Below are 23,507 nucleotides of genomic sequence, written 5' to 3'. Positions count from 1 at the left end.
CCATGTATAGATCCATTTCTACCCTGCTCAAACGTCCACTTCTGCTCAGAAGCTGACCACTAGGCATCTCATGGTAGTCTGAAGATTGAATCTGCCCCCCTTCCCACCTCCATCCCATTTCCAGCCAGGTTGACTGTTTCCTACTGTTCCTCAGCCTCCAATCAGCTCCCTGCTCACCATAAAACATATTCCTGCAGAAGGGCTGCCCTGAGATCATCTTGGGAGGAAGCTGGTCTAGCTATGGATGAGGAGGAGCATTTTGGAAAAGATCCAGGCATCCCAGCTAACAGCACCAACTCCAGACTTATGATGAACTTTATCGCCTGTACCATGGGTGGACTATTTGTAGACATTTCAGTTCCCATCTGGCTGCAGCGCCACAAATGATCCAGGTCTCTTCATCTGAAGGACTCCATCTGAGGAGCCTCATCTGCTCCTGGATAGAGACCGTATTTAGATGAAAATATCCTATACTAAAATCCCGAGTCTGATGCCAGAGTGGAATGAAACGTTAGGGTCTTGGGTGAGGATGTGCCTACTTAGCATGTGGGAGTGATACGAACTGTGGGCCAAAATCCCCATTAATTCCCTCCTCCTTCTATGTACATACCACTCTTCATATCAAGAAGAGGAATCTATTTCTCTTTCCCTTGGAGGTAAAAAAAAAAAAAAAAGGTGACTATAGCAATGTCCCCAGCAGCCTCTCCACATGATTCTCAGAAGAGTCAGGGGAGTCAACAGCCCCACAATTCTTAGGTGAGCCAAGAATGGGGCAGGAGGGGGGCACTGGGGAGCCACCTGTTTGAGAAGTGGGTGGGTGGGGAGCACAGGCATGAGACCTTGAAAGCTGTCAGCCCCTCCACCTGTCACTGCCCCTTCTTGCTCCAGGCTGGTCAGGGTGTTGGACTTGATCCTCCTCTCTAGGAATAATCACTTAGCCAGCCTGGGCCAGGGAACTGACACTATCCACTGGAATCTATCGCATCCACTATTACTCCAGAGGACAGCTTGTATTTCCAGAGCACGTCCCAGTTCTAGAACAAAGCATTTCATACACACTGGCTCCAGCTTCTACTCCACAACCTCACTGAAGAACCCAGAAAGGAGGAGGTTGAACTCTGTGACCAGCACTGGACTGGGGATGAAGATGAGCCTCAGAGATATGAGGTGGCTTTCTAAGTTCACCAGCCGGTAAACATGGGCCAGTTCTCTGGCCCCCCCACACCACATCTCTTCCACGGAGGCGTACTTTCAGTTCTAAGGCCAGAGAGGGGCTCTGTATATCCCCTCCACCGTGACAGAGAAACAAGTGCTACCCGCACCAACAGAAGCCACCACATACCCATGCCTCCTTCTGAGCCACGCTAGCCACAGGCCTGGGGAGCCAGGTGCTAAGAGCATCAGGGTGTCTGGCCCTTTAAGGGATGAAAGAGCCACACTAAATCTAGAATTGCAGCCTCGTTGATATTGCCGTCTTGAGGACCACAAGGGCCAGGGGTGTGCTCTCCAGTCATCCCCAATTTCTAGGGCCACAAAGAGATTGTGTGGGCAGACTGAGACCTTCAGACTTTAGTTTTAAACTTTATTTTTTACTTACAAAACAGGCAGCCAGCCACAGGCCAGAGTTTAAAGATTTTATTTTATTTTTTAATATTTAGCCTGGTTACTGAGGTTTTGAGTACCCCCTAAATTGTGCACCCAAGGTGAGCACCTCACTGTCCCTACCCTAGTCCTATCCTTGTGCCTCCCCCTCCTTACAGTCTTGAACTCTGGTCTAATGAGAAGTCCTGGGGACAGGGTGGGAAGGGAACAACGGGCCACACGCCCTTTCCTTGCTAGTCCAGCACTGTTGGGATTTGGTCCAGACCTGCTCACCTGGGGGTTAGTGACCTGGGAGGCCTGGCTGCCCAGGCCTGGGGTTCTGGGTCCATGATGAGTGACGGCAGGTCGCTGAACATTACCCAGTATACGTGCCCAGTACAAATTTTCAGAGACTTGGAGCACCGGCCCTCCACATCTGCTGGAGTAGACAAGACAGAGCCACACACCAGGAATAAATGGGCCAGACACAGTACCGGCAGGCAGAGTAAAGACAGGGACCCGGACGAGGTGCCCTAGAGATCTGCTTTAGATGAAAAGAGGGATACAGGAAAAATGACAATAATAATGGCTACTACATGCTTTCAGTGGATTGTCTCATTGATCTTTCTCAACCATCCTGACAGGTAAGTGATGCCATCCCCACTTATCAGATGAATAAACTGCGACAAGGAGAGGTTGAGGAGTTTGCCCACGGCCAGAGATCAAATTCTAATTTGGATCTGCCCAACACCAATGCTCTAGTAAACTGTTTCAGAAAATAAAAAAAGTGTATATATATATATATATATATATATATATATATATATACACACATATATCAGTTCTATCTGATCTAGAAACAATCCAGGAAAACCTGAGTGGCAGGAGATGAAGAACCAGGTACAGAGGATATGGCGTCTGGCTCCCTCACTTAACTGTGGCAAGTACTTAATTTTGCTAGGCCTCAATTCCCATCCTTCCCCCAAACCGTGTACTGATATATAAACATGGTAAAATATTAACAACTGTTGAATCGAGGTGTGGGCTATAGATGCTCATTGCACTATGACTTTTCTATACTTTTATAAATATTCATAATAAATTGGGGGGAAAAATGAATGTTCCCAGGTCAAAACTGATATATGACCCCATCAGAAAAGTCCCTGGCATCAAAATAGCTGAATAAAAATAGCAACATCAAACAGCTGCACCAACCGTCTTGTGGCATTGTGAGAATATAAATTGGTGCAGCCTTTTTGGAGGGTAACTTGCAACATCCATCAAACTTTTAAACAAGCCATATTTTAAAAAAAAAAAAAAAACTTTTTATATTTAAAATATCAATCACATAGGAAGGTTGCATGAGTGGGAACAACAACCTCCACAGATCTTTTACCCTGATTCACCAATTTTTAACATTTTGCCACATTCATTTTTTTCATTCTCTCTTTCTACATATATTTAAAGTTATAACAGGGGCACCCGGGTGGCTCAGTCAGTTAAGCAGCTGACTTTGGCTCAGGTCATGATCTTGCAGTTCATGGGTTTGAGCCCCCATCAGGCTCTGTGCTGACAGCTCACAGCCTGAAGCCTGCTTCAGATTCTGTATCTCCCTCTCTCTCTGCCCCTCCCCCACTCCTGCTCTGTCTGTCTCTCTCTGTCAAAATTAAACATTTTTTAAAAATTTTTTTAAAGAAGAAAAATAAATTATAACAATATAACATATTTCATATACAGTATTGTGTTATATGCACCTTCATTATAGTATATACACACACATTGATTTATTTGCTGATTTAATTCCCTCCATTAACCCTCTGAGAGTAGGATGTATACATCAAAAAAGCAAGGATATTCTCTTATTTGGTCACAATAGGTTATCAAATTTGAAACATTTAATATTGTTATAATACTTTCATTTAATGAGACCCTCTCCCTTAATGTTGGGAGCCCACTGTCAATTGTCAATTGTCCCAATATTGTCCTTAAGAGCATCGTTTTTTTAATTGCAGGATCTAGTAAAAGGTCATGCGTTACAGTCACTTGTCATGTCTCCTTTGTTTTTTGTTTTTTATGCTCCAACAAAATACTCCAAGAGCCTGGGACTCTTGATCAAGGTAGATCTGAATTTGATCACTATGAGGTGGGACCTGGAGATACTGCATTTCCAACAAGCTCTCAGGTGAGGCCCACAGACCACGGTTCACAGACCACACACAGAGCATGAAACGAAAGGAAATAGCTAGTGAAAGTCTGGTGCAGAGCATTGCAAGAAGCCTCTTGCTTTCCTCTAGGTGAACCGTGTTGGCAACGCCAACTGGGCCTCGGGACTCAAGACAAAACACTGATGCTGAACCCTCTCTCACAGGAACACCTCCTAAGCTTTCTGAAGGCAAGAGGTCCAAGACAAAGGGGCATATATCACAGAAACAAACATCTCTGTCAGTTCTCCATACCAGATGATTTCAGCTTTGGGCAGGGCAAGCCTGAATAGAAGGCAGACCCATGCCCTGCCTCCTCTACCACAGCAAACACTCTTTTTCCTTTAAACGTTACCCCCTCCTTCAAGAAGCCACCCCAGTTACCCTAGCCTACTCTAATCTCTCCATCCCCTGACTCCCTACAACACTGACCGCATGGCTGTACCACTGAGCACTAACCTGACTGTAACTGCTCTTCCAGGTACCTGCTTTTCCCTTCTAGGTACATGCCTTTCCTCTCCCATCACCAGGCCTCCACTTCTGCTACTTCTCCCATGATGTGCTCCCTACCACCCTCCAGCTCATATATTCGAGGCCCAGTTTACCTCTAAGCTTCCCCTAGAAACAGGCCTTTCAATGGCAGCTCCTCATCTGAACCGTCCATGGGTCTCTCCACCCAGCACCAGGTGCACCGGTCTTGTCTCCACAACTAGATCTTCAGGGTCTCCCGTGCTGTCATTGCTTTTGTTTGACATGAGTCCCTGGCTTTATGCCTTGGGGTCACCAGCATCAGCCTCTCCCTGAGTGACCTATGCAGTGTAACAGAGACCCAGTTCACCCATTCATCCATCTACTCTTCCACATTTACCAAGTGCCTACTCTGTGCCAGGCCCTGGTCTGGATTCTGGGGGACCCTCAGGCAGCCCGTGATGCCCACAGCCAGAAGTGGGCAGCACCGATGGAAGCTTTTTTCACGAGCATAAGAGGCGCTTGTGAGAAGTGATGTGGGGCCCAGCAGAGCACACCAATCCTTGATGACACCACAGCAGGCCTTTTCATCCCTGTCACATGTCACCTCCCCCATGATTACTGTGATCACTGATCATCACGCAAATAACAGCAAGCATGGCTGAAGCATGAACATCATCCCCAGTGTTGGAAAGACGTGGGATCCTGAGTCTGTCACCTACAGTTCAGAAATGAGCCAAAGGCATCCTCCTCAGCTTGAATGCAGCACAAAGCAGAAGGGCTGGGAGACCCCTCAGGAGTTGGAGCGGCAGGAGAAAGGTGATGGGCAGCCCAGTGCTCCCAGGCCTGAGAGTCCAGCCTGAGCCTGGGTGTGCTTCCCTGTGTAGGATCAGAGCACCTTTCCTAGGGGAATCACGCCTTTCTTTATAAAAAGAAAACCCCAAACCAAAAGATACCTGTCATAGAAATACCCTGGGGAAGCAGAACCCTTGGGAGATTTCTACCTGATTTCTGCTGTCACCATGGAGACACAGCTCCCCCTGCAAAGCTGGGCAGGGGTGGAGGTACAGGCCCTTCCTTCATACCCAGAAGTATGGTGGAGACAAGGTTAGAATGTGGAAAATAAACACTGGGAACACAATCCCAGATCACCTCAACTATGGTTTCCTATGGAGGCTCACACAGTGCCATAGTTAACAGCCCACTTTCAAGGTGCCGGCCCCTGTATGGGGATGCACTTTGTCCCTGATAAGTAACACCCATTCTTGTGGAGAAGATCATGGTCCATACCTACCCCCACGCCAGGCATGGGACCAAGCAGGTAGCAACCTATGGTCTCCTGAGCACAACACAGCAACCCAACAGTCAGGCGGAAGTGGGGGGGAGGGGGGTTTCCTCTGTTACCTCCGAACAACCAAGTTGAAAATGGACCCAGAACAGACAACCTAACAAAAATGGACAAAAGATCTGAACGTCCATTTCATCAAAGAATACATATTAATAGCAAAGAGGCACGTTAAAAGCACATCATTAGTCATTAGAGAAATGTCCGTGGAAACCACAATGAGATGCCATTATATACCCACCAGAATGGCAACTGGAACTCTCATACATTGCTGGTAGGAATGCAAGGTGGAGCAGCCACTCTGGAAGACAAATTGGCCATCTCATAAAGTCAAACTTACGCTTACCATATTATCCAGCAATTCCACTCCTAGGCACTTACCCAAGAGAAATGCAAACCTATTTTTCATTTTGTGTCCACAGGAAGACATGTACTCACAGTAGCTTTATTCATAAAAGCCCCAAAACTAGAAACTAGGAAGAAAAAAAAAAAAACACTCATCAACTATTGAATGGATAAACCAACCATGATTTATCTATGCGATGGGACAGTATTCAGCAATAAAAAGGAAGGAACCAGCAATACGCGCAACAACATGGAGGTTCTCAAACGCATTACGTTACGTGAAAGAAGCCAAATATATGCTACGATTCTGTTTATGTGAACTTCTGGAAAAGGCAAAATAGAGAGCCAGAAATCAGCTCAGTGGATGCCAGCGGCCAAGGGCAGAGGGAAAGGAATAACAGAGAAGGGACATGAGGGTAATGAAAATGTTCCGTGTTGTGTTTGTGTGGTGGCTAACAACTACATTCATTTGTCAAGTCTCAAGGGATTCTACAGTTAAAATTGGTGAATTTTATTGTATGTAAATTATACCTCAAGAAAATTTATTTATTTGTTTATTTTAATATAATTTATTGTCAAGTTAGCTATACAGTGTATACAGTGTGCTCTTGGCTTCGGGAATAGATTCCCATGATTCATCGCTTCCATACAACACCCAGTGCTCATCCCAACAAGTGCCCTCTTCAATGCCCATCACCCATTTTCCCCTCTCCTCCACCCCCCATCAACCCTCAGTTTGTTCTCTGTATTTAAGGGTCTCTTATGGTTTGCCTACCTCCGTTTATAACTATTTTTCCCTTTCCATTCCCCCATGGTCTTCTGTTAAGTTTCTCAAATTCCAAAAATATATTTATTTTAAAAAATGGATCTAGATGGGGATTAAGGAGTGCACTCGTGATGAGCACTGGGTGTTGTATGTAAGTGTTGAATCACTAACTGTACACCTGAAACTAATATTACACTGTATGGTAACTAACTGGAATGTAAGTGAAAAAAAATTGAATTAAAATTAACACTAAAAAATGGACCCAGACAGACTCAAGAAACTATTTTCAAAACTGGTATACTCAGGGCTGATGTCCAGAAAGTACAGCCTGGCAAAGGCATGCTTGTTAAAATACTGAAATACTTCCACACCTACTGATTACCCTTGTGCCCCAGGACCCAACAATTAAAGGCTAATAACAGCCAGCAGGGGACCTTCTGGATCAGCCAAGGGGAACATTCTTCCCAATGGGTCAGTGCCACCCTTGGTAAAAGTTATACGGAAAAACAGATGGTGCGAAGCAGTGCTCTAACTCAGCTGAGGGCTGGCTACTTTGCTGCCAGCTTTATTTCGTTTTGGTTATGTATTCTGAACAGGAGCGAAAACTGCTTCTTGGGGGACACTGGGGGACAAAAACACTTAGATATTACAATGGTTTGTGGTCCTTCAAAGGGCCCCAATATATAAACACACGTACAGTGTATCCGTGGTATTAACATTTCATGGGGTATGGCGTGCTTAGGAAGAAAAGGTCTTTAGAGCAGCAAGGATGAGAATGAGACTGACAGACACTGGTCTTGATGCGGCTCTCCATGGGAGAGTGTGACGCCAGAGGGCAATGCCGAGGCCCGGTGTGGAAATCCCACCTGCTAAGATTACCAATGCGGTGAGCCCTGGTCATCAGCATGGTTAGGTGGCCTAGTAGCTGGGAGGGTGTGCAGGAAGGAGTGGCCACAGGAGCTCCTGTGATCCTTCTCTACAGGGGAAAGCCAGTCACCCACTGTCCCATGAAAGCCCTGAAGCCAGCTCAACTCAGCAAACTCTCCCCAGGATCCCTGGAGCCAGCACCCTGCTAAGCCCAGGCCATCAAGACATCAAGACAGCTGCAGCCAAAACTCCACCACTGAGGTCGACAGGGACACGAGCAGAAATCCAAGCACCTCCACCCCCTTCCTCCCTGACATCTTGGCTTTCTGGAGCCCGTGATGGCAGAACTGCACGCAGCACGTTCATGGTTTTCTGCTGTGTTCAATAATAGAGACAACTTCCAGATGAGAAGAAAATAAGCACTGGAGCTGAGTCCCCTGCTTTTGTCAAGCTCAGCCAAGCCAGAGCCTCCTTGGGAATGGCTTGCTTTCTACGCTTATACATTATGACAATACTATAATTGTTCTTTCAGTCTCTTCCCGATATTTAATAACAACGTGAAGTGGGAGTCGCAAAGGTCAGCCCTACCGTACAATGAGCTCTGTTCTCATTGTCCTTTTCTGAATAGTGCCTTCCACTTGCCAGGCTGTTCCATGCCAGTGAGCCCTGGTGGTGGATGCCTGGTGCTGTTACAGAAACAGCACCACCTCCTCAGGGTGGAATACTCTAATTTGCTAAATGGTCCAGTGCCACTGTCTGTCTACATCGTCTGAATAAATACACACACAGACACACGCAGAGACACACGCACTCTGGGCTCTCCCACACCCCACCCATACTGCCCTCAGCTACAAGCCCAAGAACAGAAAGAATATCAACTGCCAGGACTAGAGAAACTAGGGGATACACACACACTTGGCCTATTCACGTGGGCAATTACTCTCTAGTTCGGTGAGAAGTGAAATTTGCTAGGACTGCAGTTGAATAGAGTCACATATCTATGCTTAAAAAAAATTTTTTTTTCTTTAAATTTATTCTGAAAGCTCACAATAGGCAGCAAACGGGAGTCTCTCTTTGCAGCACGTTGACAGTGGACCAGGAAGCAGAGGTGCCCTGAGCTCTCATCTGGCCCTGGTACCTTCCAGGTGCCTGCCCATCCTTGGGGCGGTCATTTCACTTCCCTGAACCTCAGCCGCCAGATCTGTAAAAAGGACCTAATTCACGGCCTGTCAGAAGACAGGACTCTCCTCCAATGTGGAGATCTGGGATTCTCTCTCTGAAGACATGTTATTAGAGGACAGTTTTCAGGAGCTACGAGGTTACTGGGGGGCATTTCGGTGCAAGGGTCACTTGGAAGTCTGCATGCTCAGATAAGGTAAGGAGGCACTGCATTGTAATTCGGAACCCATGTGATGTTGTGAGTAAACCTGTTTCATGTCTGGGTAGGGCTTGGTTTGGTAACTCAGGCACCATAAAAGAGGGCAATGTAGCCCTGGCAGTCTGTGTCAGAGAGCAGCTTTGTACCTAATCCTGAGGGTATGATAGTTGCTAAGGAACCATTGAGATGCAAATGAATTGGCAAATACTTAGTAGCAAGATATCCGAAAAGGGTGGGGAGGGGACGCTTTGAACAAGTTAGTCAGGTGAGTGAAAGGAAAATTACTTTCTTCTGATTGGAAAAAGAAAACCATGGGTTTTCATGCAGAGCAGCAGCATTGTGCTACTGTGTAAAAAAAAAAAAAAATTTTAACTGTTCTTTTTCTGCTTGGCTGGGAGTAGAGGAAAGTTGGAGCCAAGAGCAGGGAACTTGGAAGGGCAAATGGAGTCCTCCTCTGATGTATTCTAAGCAGATTCCTCAAGAGAGGAAGAGATATCTAAAGTATGAAGAAAGGAGTCTGCAAAGGACTCTGAAGGTCTACCATCGTTATACAAGTCTTAAACCCTTGACAAAATATACACAGAAAACTGTGGATACATATTCTATTGATGCAAAACAGAAATTCCAGGTAAGGCTAAGCCATGATTGATAAGATAATGCTGAAAACTGAAAGGAATTGAGCCATCTCATTGTTCCTATGAGTTCGCATTTCTTTCGTTCTTGCTCTCCACTGGGTATCCAATTTACATGCAACCATTAGGTTAAGATGTTCTCATAGCTAAGTCACAACCTGGAGAGCTACAGTAAGAGGTGTGGCCCCTCACACACTGTGTTTTCATCTTTCCCCAAAAAGGAGCCCTCCTTTAGAGTCTGCTTTGAGATACCCTTGTCTTAAAATCACTTTGCCTCTAGCCAAACACCCCTGCTGTCTGCCTGTTCATTACTTTGAGTTTGATCATGATGCTTAGGAAGACAGGGAACATCCTCATCAAGAAAGAAGCTGTTTGCCCAGCCACCTCCAGCTTTTCCCTTCCTGCGTTTTTACTTTTCTCTATCACCTTCAGTTTCCCCAGCTTTTCCCGTATCTTCCACCAGGACCCTCACAGACACCCCCCTCTATCTGCCCCTTCCCCACCTGCACTCTGGGTCCTTTCCTTTACTGCACACACTAGTTCTCCATTATGTTCCATGAATCAGTTATGCAGCAAATGTGGTATACTGTCCAGCACCCACTCCTGCATCTGGTAATGGCACCCTGACTTTTAGTGGTGGCCCAGCCCTCATTACAGGCCATGCACCTCCCTCCAGCTCCAGAGATAGGTAGCTGTGTGCCCAAGCCTGGCCAATGAGTGCATTCCATCATCCTCATGACAGCCTGATTCACAAGAGAGGCTTAGGATCCAAGGAAGGCCAGCTACTGGGGGTGAGCCATTATCTTTCTGCTGAAGTTTCAAGAGGATGTGAGCCTGAGCTGCCAGTGGCCACATGACCATAGCAAGAAGGCCTGTCTGAGGATGGAGTCAACCTAAATGGCTCTGTTCATTGTCCCTTCAGATCCATTCTCCACCTTTCTTTGCCCTCTTCTGAGCCTCAGGAGACTGACCTTTCTGAACCAGGCTTCCATACCCCATGCCTTCTTGTTGAGTTCATCCAATGGGAGATATTGGCAGGAAGAGAAAAAGTAGAGGTGAACAAGTTCAGGGAATACAATGCCCCATCTCTGCCCCTGCATGGTTTGGGCAGCAGCTTCATTCCTCTGTCTACAGCCCCTGTCAGGGAGGCCCTCTCCCATGCTATAGCTCTTTCCAGGCCCCCAAGCATCATTCCCTTCCCTTGCCCTACTGGCTATGGGGAGTCATGGCCTCCCACTGTTGCCAGCCTCTGGCTGCGTCTCCATCCTTAGTGATTCCCTTAACCCTATTCCTAACTCTGTAAAGAGTCTCTTCACTAAACTCTCCTCAAATAACCCTTTGAGACAGCAGTCTGTTTTCTGTCAGGACCCTTCCTGACACAGACACAGAGCTAAGGTATGAGAAAAAGGAGACTGAGTCTGAGACAGCCCTGGTGCCCCTAGGTATAATCACAACCTAAGTCCCAAACTGTCCACTAATAACAATTGCCAATAATCACCCCTACCCTTTGCTTTCCTTCAGCTTGAGTTGAACATGCGTCTCTACAGCCAGAGATCTGGCTAATAAAACAGGCAACGCTCTTGATGAAGAGCTCTACCCTCTTGACACAGAGATGTCTACCCTCCTGACACAGAGAGTAAGAATAACTATCAGTCTTGGTTTCTCATTCCTAACCACTCCTGACAAACTCCTACCCTACCTCTATGGAGCTTCACCCTGTATCTCTGTATAGTCTCCCTCTCTTACACATACATACACACACACACACACACACACACACACACACGCATACACATGCCCACACACATATACACACTCCTTCCTCAAATCCTTCCCACTAGAAATATGACCCTCTCATCTGGTTTCTCCTAGCAGCTGATGTGTAAATGTTATACCACATCTATCAGACTCCATCATATGTCCTGTTACAGCCTGTAGTCTGCATGGTTCTGTCTCCCCCACCAGTCTATTAATAGGTGGCTTCTTGAAGGAAAGGCTATGTCTTCTTTACTTCATGTTTTCAGTGTCAAGCACAATGTTTCTCATGCAGATGCCCAATAAATGTGTTCTGCATGAGTATTCATGAAACTGATGGCTCCTAAGCAAAGGTGTCAGTTCGGTCTCTTTGTTCCCACCCCCCATTTCCTTCCCTCTTATAGAATTTGGGCTTTCTAATTTGGAAGTGGCTTAGCCCTCACTTGGATATCCTGGGATGGGGCTCTATCACCCCTCATGGCAGCTTATTCCATCTTGGTTCAGCTTTGCTGGAAAGAACTTCATAATCAAGCCAAAATCTATCATGCATGTAGAGTAAAGCTAAGCCTGTTTGGCAAGACCAGCCTTCACATACTCACAGAGAGATGCCTTTCCTTCCCCAGCCTCTCCCCTGTTTCAAGTTGTCCAAGCCTGCCCTCATCACTTTCAATTACATTGCCCTGTTTATCCTTTCATGGCACTTTCCTAAAATTAGATTCTATATTATTTGTTATCTTAATGACTGTCTGTCCTCCCCACCTGGATGCTCCCAAGAGCTGGAACATTTCCTGTTTTGTGCATACTGCCTAGCACATAGTAGGCTAACAAATATGTGGTAGATGTTGAATGAATGAAGTAACATATCTCTTCCCCCTCCCCAGTTTCCCTCTGGTCTTCTCTAAACAATTTTTCTTCTACTACTTCTCCTAGGATATTTTGGTCATCAATTGCTGCATACCATACCAACCCCAAATTTGATAGTTTTCAACAGTGACAACATCTGTTTTGTTCACAAATCTATGATTTGGACAGGGCTCAGTGAGGAAAGCCTGTCTCTTCCCACTGGGAGCCAGCAGGGTTGGCTGGAAGGATGGGGGCTACAACCATCTGAAACCCCCTCACTCCAATGTCTGGCATTTGATGCTGGCAGTGAGCTGGGATTGGGGCTGGGGCTACACATGGCCTCTCCATGTGGCTTTGGCTTCCTCACAATATGGTGGCTGGGTCACAAAGGCAAGCAGGCCAGGAGAGAGAGAGCAGGGAAGAGTCTGGAATCCTCAATGATCTCACCTCCAACATTACGCAGGATCACTTCTGCCATGTTCTATTCATTAGATGGAGTAAGAAGGCCAACCCATATTTAAGAGGAGAGGAATGGGCTTCATACTTTGACAAGAAGGGCATCTAAAACTTTGCAGAGATGTTTTAAACTACCACATGTGACATGATTTCAGGTTTTTACACAACACATACTTGTTGATTCTACCTACCTATGTGGCACATGCTGGGAATATCATGACAATTAAGATAGAACCCTACCCTTCAGAGGCTCACAGCACTATGGGGTATCCAGCAAAAGCAACATCCAAGTATAGACCAGTGGGGAATGTGCTCCCCAAGAGGGAGGCAGAGGCAGCTGTGGTAGAGACCAGCAGACCACCTAATCCAGACTGGGGCTCAGAGGAAGGTTTCCAAGAGAAGGTGACCACTGTTGTGAATTCTAAAGAATAAATTAGGGTTAGCCAGGAAAAGATCGGTGAGAAATATAACAAAGGCAGAGTGAGCAGGTGCAGACCCAGAGGGACACAGCAACAGAAGGCTCAGTTTGGCCTCTGCACGGATGGGAAAAAAGAAATAGGGATGTTGCTCAGGGTGTGTGTACCTGTGGAGTGTGTGTGCATGTGTGCTGTGTGGAGCAGGGGGGAATGAAGCAGCAGGAGATGCTGCTGGCCAGGAGGAGAGGATAAAAGGAGGACCTAGACTGTGAAGGGTCTTCCACTGGTCATGAAGATGCTGAAAGAGACTCACAGGTAGTGGCCAAGGTAAACCGAAATATCAATCTATGGTCTGATACCCAAAATATGGTCTGACCTGTGCCCAACACATGCCCCTGGGCATCCACCAAAACTCAGTGGGTTTTCTGATGCTATTGAAACCCTCTTCCCTGCCCCAAAAGTTACAGCCTGTGCTCCTCCACCCAGACCATTTGGACGCATTGCCTAAGGGGTTGAAAGCATCCTAGGATGGCTCCCCTTCCACCTTTCCCCAGTGAGGCTCCTCCTCTCTCCTTCTCCCCTCCTCCAAGCTTACCGCCCAGTTCCAGCCTTAGCCTCAATGAGAAAGCCAAGGGCAAAGGTCCTACCTTGATGTGCTGGAAAAACAGCGAGAGGAAAACAACAGAATAATTAACTGCAAGGCCCAGCTGCCTCTCGCAGATAAGGCATTTTCTCAGCCTCCACTGTCAATGGGGCTGCCTGCAATTATTCCTGGTGCTCCTGTTCAGCCCTTTCCACAATCACAGCCTCCAGGGGGACCACTGTCCAGTGAGACTAGGACACTGAGGTGCTCTCCTCCCAATCCTCCCACACATCCCTCCATGCTCAAAGCTATGCTAAATCCCAACATCCTTCTCTGATGTCATGGTGTTCACATCTGGCAAGGTGGGTGGGAACAGCCAGAACTCAAGAAGAAACACAGCCCCAGGCAGGACAGGGCCCACAGGACAGAACCCCAGGGGGTGGGGTCTCCAAAGGTAAGCTCCCACAGCTCTCCCTTCCCCTGGAAGGTGGGCCTGTGGACGGAGCTCCAGGAGACCCACGGTGACCCCGCTCCCCACGGTCCTCCAACTCCCACCACTAAGAGCCAGGCACAGATGTCAAACTGCAATCACCTAAGCAAAACAGCTCATCAGAGACAAGAGCCAGATGGACATCCAGCAAAAAGAAAACCAATAATGACCACAGTGGGGATCTAACTGCTGGGGAGCACATGGGAAAGGCAAAGTACATGTAGGAAAATACAAAAAGGTTTTCTTCCAGTTTGGGGCACAGGTGGGGCAGTTCCAGAGAGCAAAAGGAGAGCCTGGCCAAAGGACCTAAATGTGGAGACCCATGGCACTGTCTGGTACCTTTGACAGCACTTGGCAGGACAGTAAACAGCTGGTGCTTAATTAGATGTGCCCTGATTTAATTTATGAATAAGTAACGTTAATGGAAAAGGTGCTGAACTGGGAAGCAGAGGCCTGGGGAGTTGTCAAACCTATCAAAACTTGAGTCTGCATCTTAGTTCTTGAGTCAGTAACTTAAACTCTCAGAGCCTCAGCTTCCTCACCTATAAAATGGGAGAATGAATGCTTCAATATTAAGCGTATGGGGATCAAGATATACATAGGGTCCAGCATGTGGTAAATGCTCGATAGGCAGATGAGAACTTAGTTCAGTTCTGGTTCTAGTGCCACTAGGGTACAGGATTTCTGGAAAGTTTCTTCTTTTTATGTCCCACCCCTTGTCTTGACTCTGGAGCTTACACAGCCCCAAGACACCTCAGAGACTAATGTTAGGCAACAGCCTGGGGCCCCTGCTCCCCTCACTTGCCCCCTCCCCTCCTGGTCACCTGCCTCTGCCCATTTCTCTGCTCATTATCACCTCCACTGGGGGATGGAGAAGCAGTGTAAGGAGGTTAAATTCAAATCAGTCATTTTTTTCACTTGCTGCCAGGAAGCCGAAAGGGGAGAGAGGAGAGATCAGGGCCTCAGGTGCAATTTGCAGGCAGAAATGAGTCCTGGTAATTCTCAAGAAATTTCCTGTACGTGTCCATATTGGCCCAGCTCTGCTACCAAGAACTCTAGGGGAAACTTCCATGAGGGGACAGTGCAGCCTCCTTAAGCAGCTGCTAATGGCATTGTCTGTGCTGCTGGGATTTCAACTGACCGGAACATGGCTACAGGTGACAGAGGGGGAAACAGGTCCTTCTTCTTATCCTCTTTCCTCTTTAGCAAACAGATTGGCCTGAAGCCCCACTGGTCAGCAAGGTCTTACAGTATGGTAAAGGGCTCCGACATCTTCAGCTCTGCTCGTTCTCTCACAGAGCTGAGGAATGCTCCGTGCTGGCTGGCTGGGGAGTGAGTGAGCAGGTGAGCAAGATGCCTCTTCTAGGCTGTGGAAATGAAACCTTCTCATTCACTAAGTTGGAGGCAAACTTCCAAGCCAGTTGCACTGAGAGACACCCAGCAGGTGATACCACATGTGGCCAGCAGGGACCGTGGCTCCAGGGCCCGCTGTACCACCTACACAGACTGGGCCTGCTGTTGGCCAGTGGGAGGTTCCTAGAGCAGGGAACTTGAGGGAGGCACTAGGCTAAGGCCTTTCTTGATGCCAGCCATGCTCCCCCTCACTCATCTCCGGTGCTCCAAAATTGGGTCCTGAGCTGCCCCCGCAGAAATCCCGCCAGTCTGTGAGGAGCCACACTCCACCCACAATTAGCCAGGGGGTCACCATGCCCCACCGCCCCGGACCATCCTATAATTGTCCACCTCCTACTTCTACACTGCTTCTACCCTGGGGTTTGCCCCCACCCCAAACCCCTGCTAACCTTCTCCACCCTAACAACCTCTCCTCTAGTCTGATTCAGCAATGAGAAAACTGAGGCACAGGGAGGGAGAGAGCTAAAGATGCATCTGGTTGCTCCCTGTGTGTTAGGCCAGGTGGAAAGCAGTTTTCCATTAGCAAAGAGCCAACTCCCCATCCTCCAGGCCTCCCTGGAAAGTGTGTTCCCATTTCTCTAATCCCCAGAGGAGTGATCCACTAAAGCCAGCGAGGCAGCTCAGACGTCAGGTGTCAGGGGTCTTTGATGGACCAGGTGGCCCTGACTTGGCCAGTCAATGCCCCCTCTCCAAGCACAAACACACTCTGACCGAGAGCCCCAACTGTTGCTGAAATTGAAATGGAATCCACAAAAGGAGCTGAGGAATTTCTCATGTACTATTTTGCTTTTAAATATGAAATCTCTCCCAGGGCATTACTTTATTACTATAGTAATTTCCTCAGAAGGGCAGGCATCCAATGCTCTGTTTCTCCACCACCTTTGGAGACATGGAAATCTAACAGAAATATTCAGGTTGCTTAAGTGGCTAGTGCAGAAGAGGGAGACATAAAGGGAGCTCTTCCAAGGAATGCAAACTCCTGAAATCCAGGTGGACGGATGTGCTCTAGGCTATCAGGTGGAGACAGGTAAGGGTCCCATGTGCCACCTCCACTACTCCCAGAATGCACAGGGTGCTCACACCCATCCCCTTTGGGGACACTTGCCAGTAATCATTTCTTCTTTGGGAAGCTGGCCAGGGCAGGGAGAGGAGAGGAGGAAAGATACTCCAGTCCTTCCACTAGATTCCTGATCATAAGCCATGCTGTGGTACAGGTGTCCAGCAGTGTGTGTGTGTGTGTGTGTGTGTGTGTGTGTGTGTGTGTGTGTGTGTAGGTGTGTAGGGTGGGAGGCGGGAAGAAGGGGCAGGAAGGGAGCTATACGGAGACTGGTGTTCAAGCTGAAGTGTTGGGGTTATCTGAACACTTCACTCATCCCTTCTCCCATGACCATGGAAGCATGGAGTGCCCAGTAATCAATGAAGTACTCAATGGCCAAGTTAGCATCAGAATTCTTTCAGCCTGTGGATTCAGGCCAATCTGAACCTTTCTTCACGCAAAGCCTACAAAAGTGGTGAGGTAAGGTGGATGGTTAAGAACACAGATTCCAGAATCTGACCACCTGGGTTCAAGTGCACTGACACTTAACTAGCTATGTGACCTTATCAAATGACTTCTTGGGGCGCCTGGGTGGCGCAGTCGGTTGGCGTCCGACTTCAGCCAGGTCATGATCTCGTGGTCCGTGAGTTCGAGCCCCGCGTCAGGCTCTGGGCTGATGGCTCAGAGCCTGGAGCCTGTTTCCGATTCTGTGTCTCCGTCTCTCTCTGCCCCTCCCCCGTTCATGCTCTGTCTCTCTCTGTCCCAAAAATAAATAAACGTTGAAAAAAAAAAATTTTTAAAAAAAAAATGACTTCTCTACTCTGTATTTCAGTCTTCTAACCTGAAAAATGGGAGAGTAGGGTTGATAACAATACCTAACTGATACAGACATTGTACAGATTAAATGAATTGACTTATGTAAAGTACCTAGAACAACACCTATGTTAAGTGCTGGCTATTACCAGTAGCTCCCAAATATACTGGTGCCAGGTGGCCTGCATCTGAATCACTGGAGCCCTTTGTTAAAAATACAGATTTCCAGGCCATTCTGACTCAGTAAGTACAAAGGGGAGCAAGACTGCCCATGATTTCTGGCTGCAGCCTCATTGAGAACCTCCCCTTGGGCAGTGTTTCCAGGAAGCGCTACATCAGGATCTTTACAGGGAGGCCAGAAACAGATTTCCATCCAGACCTGCTGAACTTTGGGGGTTAGAGCCCATGAGCCTACAACAAACTGCCTAGGTGTCATGAAGATTCCTGAAGCCTGAGAACCACTGCCCAAGATGATACTCTGCTCTTCTGGCTTTTAAAATTGCTTTAACCCTTGGCTCACACTGCCAAAGACTTATGCTCCTGAATTTGAGTGGTATTAAGAACTCTTATAGAATAGTTATAGATGACTGTTTTGATTCAATAATAAAAATATATCTTTGACTTTAACAGCATCTCTAGTTTTGAACTAGTACAGGTGTATCCTCATAACATATATAACTTGCCCAACTTCTAAGGTTGGAACAGGTGAGCTTCATGACCCACTGTACAGAGAAAGACACTTGGCCCAGGGGACTGATTTTCCCCAGCCACAGAGTTGGAAGATGAAAAATCTGCCTTCACAATCCAGCCTCTGTCTCCACTTTGTGTAGATCTCTGCCCCATCCCATAGTCAGACCCCATTCCTGACCCTACACCTCCTCCACTACCCCAAGTTCCTGAAATTCATTCAACCAACTAGAGAAGAGGTAGCTTCTAGTGAACGGGGTGGTGGTGGGTCCACACACTAGATCCAGAAGAAGGGGTCATGGAGCTGTCATGCACACCTTGACACCACCCTTCTTCAGTCCAATCTGTTTTATCAACGATTACTTCTGGATGGGTACAATTGTACAGGATGCAGTATCCTATCTCTGCCTCACGGGCCTTTCCCAAAGCACATGTTGGTAATCAGGATCCATACTTGTGAGGGGCCAGGATAGGGCTTCTGGGATCTAGGTCTGGTTTTATACAGATCAACAAATGGCAGGAGGGGCTGGAGCAGGATACTATGTGGCCCAGCAGGCCTTCCTCATGTCCCTGGGCATCACCGGTGACAGGTCCGCTCTGTCAACCCAGAAGGTTCAAGCTGGGGCTGGGTCCAATTTCTGCAGCTGTTTACACTGCCAAGAATTTTCTCAAGCAATTACCCAGAGCTGTGTTGCCCTGCCTCACCAGCATTCCACTCACTGGCTTGAGGGGGTCCCTCCACAAACACTGAGTAATAGCCACCTTTTCACAATGCACAGAAAATAAAATCACCTAATAGAATTTCCTCAAATTTACTTGTCTCTCCCAGACATTTTTTTAAATCTTTGGCGCCTGCTACTGCTTGTAGACTCATGTACACTCACAGATACCCAAAACAGATGCACACACAGCAAAGAAATAGTAACATAAAATGCAGAAAGAGCCAATCAGTGCCTAGCCTGCTGGCCTGTTGTAGACACAGGGGCTGAGGACGGGGGTTTTCCCCCATAAACTTGTAATGGAGATTTAAGTGCATATGGTGTAACTCAGTGCCTTTGTATTTTAAGGTGTGCTCCACAAAGGAGCACAGTAACTCAGCTGTGTATTCATGCATCAACAGCCCCTACTGAAAACCCACTATTTGTCAGGCCCTGAGAAATCTGCCACCAAATCAAACACATGTGTATGTTCAAGGACGGCAAGCCCAGGACTTCACTGCAGGCCACACCTAAAAGCAGATCTCCTGGGAGAGCTCTGGTCAGCCATTGTCCAAACAGTGAGGCCACCTGCAGGTATATGGTCATTCATGGATGCCAGGGGTGGGGCTGGGAAGATGCTATGAGCTTTCAGTGATGCCAGATGGCTGCCTCCCAGAAAGGCCAACATGCTTAGTCCATTCTGAGAGCGGGCGTTCTGCTGCCAGCCCAACACGTCCTACTGCTGCAGAAACAGCCCAAAAGAAGGCCAGGTCTCCAGACCCTGTTTTGCACAGGCCAAAGGGCAGCTCGGAGAAGGCAGGTGGTTGTCTTCCCTTGTAGACACCAGCGGTCCATTCTCAACAAGCCCCAGACACAGTGTGAAAGGACTTAAGCTTGAAGAGGCAAGTGTTTGGAGACTAAGAGGCCGGTTCTGTGTCCGGAAAGCCAGAGGATTTCAGCATCCCTGCCTCCCAGGCTGCCCTGTTCTCCTCTGAAAATAGACTTTAAAAGCCCCAGGCAGCCTCCTCCCCACCCCCCACAATGCCTGCTCTCTCCCCACAAAGCAGAGCCAATGGAAATGGGGAAGGGGAGGGAAGGGAGGGGGGCTCTCTTTCAGTGTGGATTTCCCACACCTCATGTCAACCAGCCCCTTCCTTCCACCCAGGCAGAGAATCTCATAGGGGCCTGCCTGTCTGGCCAAGTGTCCCCAACTGGCCCATGGCTGCCACTGTCCCTTTGTTCCTGCCCTGGCCTGGGCTAAGGACCTGCCTGGTTTTGGAGCTGCTTGCCCCAGTGCAATTCCACCAGAGCCCCACTAAGGGAAAAAAGACAGGTTAAGGGGCCAAACCAGCAAGGAGAGGCACCCCTAGATACAGCAGAGTTTGGGAGGGATCTGCTGTCTGTGTAGGCAGCTCATTGATCCACTTTTCTGATAATTATCCCTCACTCATCACAAACCCAATGACGCTGGCCCCAACCCAGCCAGGCAGGCGGGAAGGCGGCTCTGCGTGTGAAAAGGAGAAAATGAACCTGTCTGTGTTCGCTGGAGGAGAGATACGAGTGAATGGTGTGTACTATCCCTGCGCACTGAGCAGGGACGATGGGGCTGCTTTAATATTCTGCTGAATGTGGTGTTTCTTTTAACCCTTTCTGGAGAGATTTTCAGCTTAGAAAGCCAGGCTCTTCTTGCCAGGCTGCTGGCAAAGTTGCTGGGGCTGTGCCGAGAAGGAACACAACTCCCACAACAGGAGCCACTCCAGGACACCTAGTGACAGGGCGCATATACAGGGCTGGGCGCCACCCGTACAAGGGCACTCTCCCTCGGGCAGCTCCAGCCCAGCAGCCGACCGGCAGCCAAGAAGGCGTCTACGGAGGCAACTGCGAGCATCCAGACGTGGGTTCCCACGCACTTGCTCTTCGAACAATTTTGCTCGCTTGCATGCCCTCCTTTCATCGATGGAGACCCAGTGCCAAGACCAGGCTCCCAAAGTGGGCACCCCTCTGCTCTCCGAGGCTCAGCCTCTGACCCTCTGGCGGGCGCGAAGACGCTAGGACGTTGGACGCTACAAAGTCCAGCCTCGCCTAGCCCGTTGTTCACGCTCGCTCACCCAGGTTGTCCTGATCGGTTTGGAAGTGTGAAACGCTGCGCTTGTCCTATTTCAACTGCTCCCGCCTTTGCCTCTCTGTAAGTCAAACCCAAGCATCCCTGCTCCGGGGTGTCGCCCGCGCTCCACACAGCTCTAGTCCCCGCACGTCCCAAAATGCATCCCCTCCGCACAAAGACCAGGAGCCGGGAAGGGCAGCGGGAGGCAGACAAAAAACCATCTTCAGAAAAGCAAGTGAGAGCTTTCTAGGCATTCATTGTCGCACCCCCGCGCCGCCACCAGAACGAACGCGGCACACCGTGGTCTTCCCCACGCGGGGAAGGAATCAGCCCCGCCCTGGGGCCCCGAATGCCCCAGCTCCGCTCCGAGAAGGGCAGCGCTTTCCGGAGGTGTCAGGAGCGCTGGACCACGGTGTCTGGGGTGGGGGCGTTTCCGCTGGGCAACCGGTAACAGCTTGCGAGGGACCAGACAGACCAGCCCAGCGAGCCACCAGTTCAGAACGCTGCGCGTGATTCCCGCGCAGAGTCCCTCCGCGGAGTTTCAACCCGCCGGCCACCGGGAAACGAGGCTGCGAGCCCGGCCGTGGCGGCGCACCACCCCGACAGTGGTTTCCCCCCAGCAACTCCGCTCGGCCCGGGGCCGAGCCGCGTTCCCAGGAGGGGCTGCGGCCCGCGCTCAGCGGCTGGGACCAGGGGCGGGGGAGGGGCGGGGGGCGGGGAGCAAGGAAGGGATTTCCCACAGGGATTCGCGGGCGCCGCCGAGCGCTGGTGCTCCCTGCTGCGCCAGGCGCTGTGCCCGCGGGGCGCTCTTGCCCGGCCACAGCCCAAAGCGCAGCCAAGGCTGAAGTAGCAGGGGGAGTGTCGCTGCCTCCTGGCCGGCGAGTCTCCCCTCCGGGGCGAAGACGATGCTGGGCGAGTTTCGGCCGGACCTACCACCCACCCACAGCACCCACCGTTCCCAGGCTCAAGAGGCGACAAAGGTGTCCGCCTCGCCCCGACTTGACCCAGGAAAGATGCAGCTCCCGCGGGCTCCGGGACCACCAGACTGTCCCCCGAGGGTACGGCCAATGAACTCAGTCCCTCTCCTCCGGCGGCCACTTTCGGGGCACCGGGGTAGAGCTCTGGTCCCCGCGCTCAGAGCTAGCCCGCCGAGCCCAGAGTCCCCGAGCCCGAGCAGAGGTAAAGGAGAGGTGGCGCACGGCCACCTAAGCGCATCCGTGGCCGGGACAGGAAGGGAACCGACAGGCGCTCGCACTCCAGGGGCCGGATGGCCGGAGCCGTCCCTTCGTCCCCAGTACCGGGCGCCCCCGGAGCTAAGGAGCCTGCACCGCAATGCAGCGGGCTCCACGCTCCCCGGAGCTCCGAGAGACCCGAGCTGCCCAGGAGCGCCGGGGCGCGGTAGCCAGGGGCTTCGCGAACCAGCTGCTGGCGCCGAGAGCCAGCCGGGGGCGCGCCAGGGGTGCCGCCCCAGTCTCGAGCTCGGTTGCGGCCAGGGCTCCCCAGCAGCCGTGCCCTCCGGTCGCGGAAGGCTGGCGGCGCGAAGCATCCAGACCAGCCCCGGGGATACAGCCGCCAGCCGCCAACTTGCTCCGCGGAGGCTACGTTACCTTCCATAGCGGCCACTGCGGATGCCAGGAGGAGCAGCAGCAGGCAATCCGGGGCCATCGCCGGCCGGCGGCTCCCAGGCCGAGCCCAAGCCAAAGCGGCCGCGCGGGGAGGGCGCCGCGTCCCGGGGCGCCGCTGCACTCCCCGCCGGTGGCTTCTCCGTATCCTTTCGCGCTCTAGCTGGGACCGGACTCCCCGGAGCGCGGCGTGGGCGTGGGCGGGAGTGTGCGCGCGTGGGGCGGTGCGGGCGCGCGTGGGTGTGGGTGTGCATGTGTGTGTGTGTGTTTATGGGAGAGGTGGGTGTGTGCGTGCGCGTGTATGGGAGAGAGAGGGCGAGGGAGTGTGAGCTGGGGAGAGCGCGCGAGTGCGTGTGCGTCCTGGTGTCACATTGCGAGCTACAGCGGAGCCTACGAGAGGACGGAGCCGGCCAGACTGACGCGGGAGGGAGTGGAATCCCCCACCATCAGCTCTCTCCCCACCCCTAACACCTCCTGTCCAATCAAGGAATCAAACCTGCAAAATTCCCCCGTCCAATCAGGCGCGAGCACCTCCTTACACAGGCATTGTTAGTTTAAGAAAAACTTTTGCTTGCAAGGCTGTGCGGGAGGGCTCGGAAGGCACTAGGAGGGGTCCGGGCTCCCCCTCGTGGTGTTCTCTGAGAAGCGCACCCGCCTGCCCAGCTCCCGAGGCCCCAGGCTTAGGAGGCCTAGTCAAGGAGCCTGTTGAGGCGCTTTGCCCTCCTTATAGCACACCAGGATTGGGTGAGCTTTAAATAATCAATTTTTTCTTATTTCATCTTAGCGACACTTGCCCTGGCTACCCTTTAGAGTGCAACCGGAAGGTGCACTCTATCCTTCCTATTCACAGCACTTCATCTTCTAACACAGAATGGATTTTACATCTGTTTGTTACTAATCAATTATGTTTAGGGGCACCTATCCTTAGGCATCTAACTCTTGATTTCAGCTCAGGTCATTATCTCACTGTTGGTGGGATCTAACCCCACAGTGGGCTCTGCACTAACA

At 50.0% G+C, this 23,507-nt stretch overlaps 1 protein-coding gene across 1 annotated transcript in view; it reads right to left on the bottom strand.

The window, feature by feature from the left end:
• EPHB1 (EPH receptor B1) overlaps window positions 1-22,934 on the bottom strand; it is a 432,698-nt gene extending 409,764 nt beyond the window's left edge. Inside the window, exon 1 of the mRNA XM_086674337.1 lies at window positions 22,485-22,934. Coding sequence (XP_086530463.1) covers window positions 22,485-22,542 — 58 coding nt within the window. The 5' untranslated portion in view covers window positions 22,543-22,934. The remainder of the gene's footprint in view (window positions 1-22,484) is intronic.
• Window positions 22,935-23,507: the final 573 nt, after the last annotated feature.

The sequence above is a fragment of the Puma concolor genome, chromosome C2 (assembly GCF_028749965.1).
Source record: "Puma concolor isolate L17-30 chromosome C2, mPumCon1.1.hap2, whole genome shotgun sequence".
In the NCBI taxonomy this organism is placed as follows: domain Eukaryota; kingdom Metazoa; phylum Chordata; class Mammalia; order Carnivora; family Felidae; genus Puma; species Puma concolor.
The sequence above is the reverse complement of the archived record's forward strand: the minus strand, read 5'-3'. Positions and strand labels throughout refer to the sequence as shown.